We start from the raw sequence: 6,925 nt of genomic DNA, 5'->3' as shown, positions 1-6,925 counted from the left end.
TCCTGCTGAGGTCTCTTCCTCTCTCCCTAAGTGAGTCCCCCAGCCTGCTAGGGGGTCCTACCAGGCCCCTTCCCTCTCCATGAAACCTAGGGGAAACTCTTGGATTAAAGCACTGTTGGGAGTTTGCACATCTCAGGGATGAATCTGTGAACTAGTGGAGATTTCACACTAATTCTTAGACACGCCCGGGACACACAGTCGTTGCAAAGCTTTGGGAGGATGAAGAAAGGAACAAATGATTCCCGCCCTCCAAACAATCACAACCCAATGCAGAGATGTCCTCCACATAACACAATCTAGGCTATGGGGAAAATGATATCAATGGTCTCCCGAGCGTGATGAGAGGACGAAGGTGAGAAATCACCAAGACTCTGAGAAGAAAGTAATGTTGGAGCAGAACCTGAGGCCTGGGCAGGATGTTATAGGCAAAGCTGGCGGTCAGAAGCAGAGATCAGAGTGAGCCTATGGGGAGAATGCTGGTGGAAGAAAACGGAACAAAGCAGCCCTGAAATCAGCAAGCACGGCCAGTGGGCTCTGAGAGCTGAAATCAGTCCCCGTTACGATAGGCCCTTCAACAGCACCCCTCTTCTCACACCAAAGGGGACCATGGTAGAGAAGCTCATTTTCTTTAAGTTACTGTTAACATCTGCACTGTCCAGTAGAACTCTCTGTGATGATGAAATGGTCTCTGTGCCGTCCAATAGTTGGCCACTGTAGCCACTACTAAGCACTTGAAGCAATGCTAGTGCAACCAAGGAACGAAGCGTATAACTTGATTTTATTGTAAATAATTAAATTTTAATAGGCACAGGTAGCTGGTCGTTACTGTATTGGATGGTAGAGGTTCCGATACCAAAAGGTCCTCTTTCCCATGCCACTCGGCCATGGGATAATGACAAGCTGCAATAGGATGCCCTGGTGTTGGGATAGAAGACTTCCGGGGTCACTGAGTAATCTCTACTTTATTTGGGGAAGAGAAAAGTTCAGTTCCACCCCGAACAGATATGAGTGTGTGGGTGCGTTGTTGATTTTGGATTTTGTTGTTGCTGTTTTCCTGCTAAAAGGCCAATTTCTACGCGAGTTTTTACTTAAGCAAGAGTCGAGTCGCTGACAGAATGAATACGTGCCTCTTTTGGAGAGGAAAGAAATCCCACCCCCAAAGCTCCTTAGTCCCTAAAGACCTTTTAATCAGAGAGAGGGATGAGGGAGAGGCTGGGAGTAACCATTCCAATGCTACCGGTCCTTGAGCCCAGAAATTTAGTTCTCAAACCTCGCAGGGAATCACGTGTTTAAAAAAAAACCTGTTACAACCATGCTCATAGCGGCATTATTCACAGCGGCCAAAAGGTGGAAGCAAACCAAGTGTCCATCTATAGAGAGCTGGATAAACAAAACGAGGCATATACATATAATGGAATATTATTCAGCCTTAAAAAGAAACAAAATCCTGACACATGCTAAAGCATGAATGAACATTGAGGACATTATGCTAAACGAAATAAGCTGGTCACTAGAAGATAAATACAATACGATTCCACTTATATGAGGCACCTAGAGTAGTCGGATTCATAGAAGAATAATGGTTGCCAGGAGTAGCAGGGAGGATGGGGAATTGTTTAATGAGTACAGAGTTTCAGTTTTGCAGGATGAAGAGTTCTGCGGATTGGGTGCACAACAGTGCACTTAACACTACTGAACTGTACACTAACAAACGGTTAAGATGGTACATTAAGTTATGCGTATTTGACCACGATTTAAAACAAACCAATATGCATATGTATCCCCAAAAGTAGAGGCAGAGGGCAGAAGGAGGTAGGCACAGGAGTTTTAGCCTCACCATGCCACCAGTCCTGCAAGAACAGCCGCACTCCACCCGAAAAGGCGCGTCCCTCCCTCCTTCCCTCCCTCCCGGAGGCCTGTCCTGTGATTCTCCATGGGGCGCTCACAATAATGTCCTTAAGCGGTGCCAGCGGTACCTCCGCGCCGGCCTGAGGAGCGGGTGGCCAATGAGCACACGCCTGCGCCGGACCTCGCGCCCCCATTGGCTGCGCCCAGCAGCCCGCGACCCCTCAGGTTCCCAAGCCGGGTTTAAAGGGGTTGGGCGCGGGCTACTGCCCTGCCATCCGCTCCCCGCGCGCAGGTCTGCGGGGAGGGGCGGCCTGCTGAAAGGTCCACCCCGGGGCGTTCCTGAAGGGCGCTTCGGCCCTCCCCACCATCCCCCAGATGTATTATGCGGTTTCCCAGGCGCGCGTGAACGTGGCCCCTGCGACCATGTTGCGGCCACAGCGGCCGGGAGACGTGCAGCTCGGGGCCTCCCTGTATGAGCTCGTGGGCTACCGGCAGCCGCCCTCCTCCTCCTCTTCCGCCACTTCCTCCTCCTCCTCCACGACGGCCCCCCTTCTCCCCAAGGCGGCGCGCGAGAAGCCGGAGGCGCCCGCAGAGCCGCCGGGCACCGGATCCGGGCCGGGCGCGCACGCGGGCGGCGGCTCCCGGGCAGACGCCAAGGAGGAGCAGCAACAGCAGCTGCGGCGCAAGATCAACAGCCGAGAGCGGAAGCGCATGCAGGACCTGAACCTGGCCATGGACGCGCTGCGCGAGGTCATCCTGCCCTACTCGGCGGCGCACTGCCAGGGTGCACCGGGCCGCAAGCTCTCCAAGATCGCCACGCTGCTGCTCGCCCGCAACTACATCCTGCTGCTGGGCAGTTCGCTGCAGGAGCTGCGCCGCGCGCTCGGCGAGGGCGCGGGACCCGCTGCACCGCGCCTGCTGCTGGCCGGCCTGCCTCTGCTCGCCGCAGCGCCGGGCTCAGTGCTGCTGGCCCCCGGCGCCGTGGGGCCGCCCGACGCGCTGCGCCCGGCCAAGTACCTGTCGCTGGCGCTCGATGAGCCGCCCTGCGGCCAGTTCGCGCTTCCCGGCGGCGGCCCGGGCGGCGGCGCGGGCAGCCCCGGCCTTTGCACCTGCGCCGTCTGCAAGTTCCCGCACCTCGTCCCGGCAGGCCTGGGCCTCGCCGCGGTGCAGGCGCAGTTCTCCAAGTGAGGGCTGGCCCGGGCCCGGGGCGCGACCTCGGCCCGGCCTCCCGCCGCCCAGCTTCTGCGCGTCCCCGCGCCCTGCGCCCCGCGAGAGCAGGGCCGAGCAAAGAGGGCATTTCGAACTTTCTCGCCCAGAGAAAGGGACTGTTGGGCGTCCCCCTCCCCGCCCCCACCCCGGGGAAATTAAAGTGACCCGAGCGGATGTTCGATAGAGCATCGGGGCTGTTTGGGGTTCTGGGTGGATTCCAGCTGCTTTGCGCAGTAAGTGCGCACTCTCACTGCCACTGTCACCCAGCGCTTTTCTCTCCCGGCTCCTGGAGTCGTGCGCTTCGCAGGAGGTGATGTGGACTTCAAGGCGCCATGCTAGCCCAGGGTGCGGCGTCAGGCCAGGCCCGAGGGGACCAAGGGGCTGCTCTCGGAGGGCGGGGGCTAGAGGTGGCGGTGTTTTCTTCTCCTCGGCCAGGGGTCATAGGCGCCCTCGTTCCCAGCAAACAGCCCCTGTTAGAGGAGGCTGCCCGACCCCAGAAAGCCGAGAGAGACCACTAAGTCGGTGCAGAAGGTCTCGGGCGTAGCAGACGGACCGACCCTCTGCGGCTGGACGGTTGGCATCGCGGTGCCACGGGAGGGGGCCATGACAATTCCCGGGTGGATGGGTGTGCTGGGTTGGGAAGTCCGCTTTCGTACCCCGACGATTACAGTGCAGCTTTTGATAATCGCATAACCGTGTGTTTTGTTGCGATTATTCGCTTTGAAATCATGGCGTCTTCTTAGAAGGGCAGTTTAGAACTCAAGATTCATCGTTTTGTCCCCCCTTCCCCAAAGGTAGCGTAACCAACATTTGAGCTTGCTTAAAAACAACCACCTTTCCCCCGCAGAAGGGGTTCCCGGTGTCCTAAAAAATAGGTAACAATGCGTTTCGCCGTTGCTGTCCTGTCAGAAAGCACGATGTCTAATTAACGTTCTGCCTCGTTAAAAGACACGGAGGGGAACCGGGAGCCTCACAGAGCAGGCTGCCCGGAGGGGCTCCGCTGCGGTGGCGACGGCGGGATGGCGTTTTCTGCGCTGTCCCTTCACGTGCGGGGTCTTGGACCAGCGCGTGGGGTGGGTCATCTGGCCGCTGTGCGATTGCAGAACTATCAGTACATTGATTTGTTACAGATGTTAACAAATTACTCCACCCAAGATGATTTTATGACCTTTCAGAAGCTTGCTTTGGATTTTATGTTTAAGGTTTTTGGTTGTTGGTAGTAGCCGAATTTAACTGGCATTTTATTTTTTTCTCTAACTTTGTTTCGTTGCGCTGTGAACAAAATAAACATGTAAAAACCTTATATTTTCCGCCTGATCTGTTTGTTAATAAAAGTGTAAGGTGCCCTGGTGGATCCAGAACCTCAGGATGAAGGGTAATCATTAAATGACGCGGGTCAAAAATGTTAAACCTGGCTTCCTGATTTGTAAAATAATCCAATGGAGTCAACTGTAGGTCAAGTTCAGGCATCGCAGGTGAATGGGTGGGTGAGAGGAGGGAGGGAGGAATTCCAGGAATTAGTTCTTAGCCGAGCTGGGAGGGAGGGTCTTTTTACACTACAGTGTGAAAAATGGGCCATGAAATACATTTATGATAAAATTATTTTCTATCTCATCATATTTCTCAGAAATATACCTTTTTCTGTCTTAGTGGACAGAAGCTTAAACAATATCTCATGGCTGAGCTTTCCCCCCATCATTTAGATCAGGTTGGAGTTTTCTCCCAGGAAATTACGACCTTGGACATCATTTTATTCTAACAAGTAAAGAAAACTCTTCTGTCTGATGATGTTACAAAGAATTTGGAATGTGGACTTGCTCACATGCAATATTTAAATATTCATAGTTATTAATGAAATACAACCACATTTAAAGGTAGGGGGATCGTAGGGGAGAAACAGTGTTTCCTTTAACCTGTGGGAAATTAAAGAAAGGCCAGATAAGGTGATTTACTCAGTTTTATCCACACTGGTCCATGTGAAGCATGTATACATTTAGGAGAAATGAGTATTCACTTTGGGAACACAGAAGGGATTGGTGGGGAGGCGTGCCGGCCAGATGGAATTGCCTTGCCTACCATCCTGGCTAAGTGCCTATTTACTCAAGGGGAGGGGCAGGAGAGGACTTGAGGGAAAGTAGTGCTAATGCACCAACCCATTTCGGGGAAGAATTTCTCATTCTTCCTGACTCTGCCATCAGAAAATTCACAGGCTTCTATTATAACTAAATTTGAATTGTGGCCTTCTGTGTATTAAACAGCTGTCTTTGCTTACCTTGCATCTTGACAATGGACAGAAAGAAAATGAACAACTAAAGCAAAACCAAATCAGGTCACCCCTGAAAAAAATATTTCTAGGATATTAGAAATAAACAATTCCTCCAGTAGTCCCGGCTATATCACCTAGATGCCATTCTCATTTTGAAAACCATCTCTAAAAGAAGCAGAGAGCTATAGGGCAGAAGAGGAATGGGTGGTCTCCCTCCTGTCTCTACTTATAAACTGGAGCAAGTACCAGTGCCTTATAGGAAAGGTAACACTACATGTGATTTTTTTATTTAACTGAGAAAAATCACAACCTATGATGCTTCCCAGAACCACTAAAGATTACGAGTGACTTTCACAAGAATATGCAGGGCTATTTTGAGTATCCTCAAAGTATTTAAGTTATCTGCCTGCATGTAGCATCTTATTGGCCCATGTGCCAAGAAAGATTAGCAGACCCCCTCCTTACAAGGAATTGACATCCCGAAAAGTAGCATCAGAGGGCATTCAGCTGTCCTGTAGAATAAAAGGCAATTATATACGGTGCCCCAAACGCAAAGTTAGACCTCTGAACGTATGTCTATGGGAGGGTAGCATATTCTGCAGGCACAATATTTAAGTGTAGACATGTATGCTGTAGAGCGAGGAGTTGCTCTGTGAAGTCTGCAGGCAGGCTTTCTGCAGAAGGAACAAATTTAAGCTGGTCTTGGAAGCGGTTGGGAAAGCAGAGAGGGTGTAAGACAGGCTCCTTGAGAAAGGTTCACCAGGCTTCAGAAGCACGATGAAAAGAAACATGTGGCTCAACGCCAAAAAAAAGTTCCCTGCATCCAGCCAGTTTGTGATCCCAGCGACGAGAGTGAACAGAACCTAAGGGGAAAATACACAAGGCCCTGAGAAATTATGTGGTTATACGTGCGGGAGGCCAGGTGAACAATCAATCAGTAAACGGAGAGCAGATTAAATGCACTGTGGGATTTCCGTAGCCTGTAGTGATGGTCTATTTAGAGGTGTCCTCCTCCAAGGGAAACTGATTACACCAGGGATGAAAATATGACCTTGTAAAATATATAACTTAGAAGGTAAGTGTCCCCATCAAGAAAGAGGCTCCATCCCAAGTATGGGAATTATTTCACTTTACCAAAGTTCAGATTATTAACAACACTGCTTCCATGTTGCCCATCTGGTTCAGGGTCACCCATCTAGTCCTTGCTGACTCCCCAGATACGCAGGTGAGGCTGGGTGCAAGCTGGCAGTCAATACGCAGAGTCTTAGCCTGCTAGCTAGACCTCACAGGCCATAAAGGAAGCCAGCCAGAAGGACTTTTCTTTCTGCCACACAGGCACACATTATGAACTTGCTAAGAACAAGGTGGTGGTTAGGAAGAGCTTTTTCTCACCATGGCATACAGCACATCTATTGGGAAAATGCATTTCCCCCAGGAGGCAGTTTCTTGCTGGCTCACTGCCCCTTCCCTCTTCTGCACACGTAAATATCAATAAGAGTACCACCTCCACTGAAGGAGGCTCAAGAAACCACAGCTTGAAAACTGTCGTGCTTTTCTAACACACAGGCTCACTTTTATCAAGCAACTTTTAGTTGTAGGGAA

At 51.3% G+C, this 6,925-nt stretch overlaps 1 protein-coding gene across 1 annotated transcript; it reads left to right on the top strand.

Annotated features, from left to right (window-relative positions):
* The first annotated feature begins 2,136 nt into the window (after window positions 1-2,136).
* Window positions 2,137-3,233, top strand: OLIG1 (oligodendrocyte transcription factor 1). Its single transcript, XM_007447408.1, has one exon. The coding sequence runs from the start codon at window positions 2,224-2,226 to the stop codon at window positions 3,034-3,036; it is 813 nt and encodes a 270-aa protein (XP_007447470.1). The 5' UTR covers window positions 2,137-2,223; the 3' UTR covers window positions 3,037-3,233.
* Window positions 3,234-6,925: the final 3,692 nt, after the last annotated feature.

The sequence above is a fragment of the Lipotes vexillifer genome, unplaced genomic scaffold, assembly GCF_000442215.2.
Source record: "Lipotes vexillifer unplaced genomic scaffold, Lipotes_vexillifer_v1.1 scaffold689, whole genome shotgun sequence".
NCBI lineage: Eukaryota > Metazoa > Chordata > Mammalia > Artiodactyla > Lipotidae > Lipotes > Lipotes vexillifer.
The sequence above is the reverse complement of the archived record's forward strand: the minus strand, read 5'-3'. Positions and strand labels throughout refer to the sequence as shown.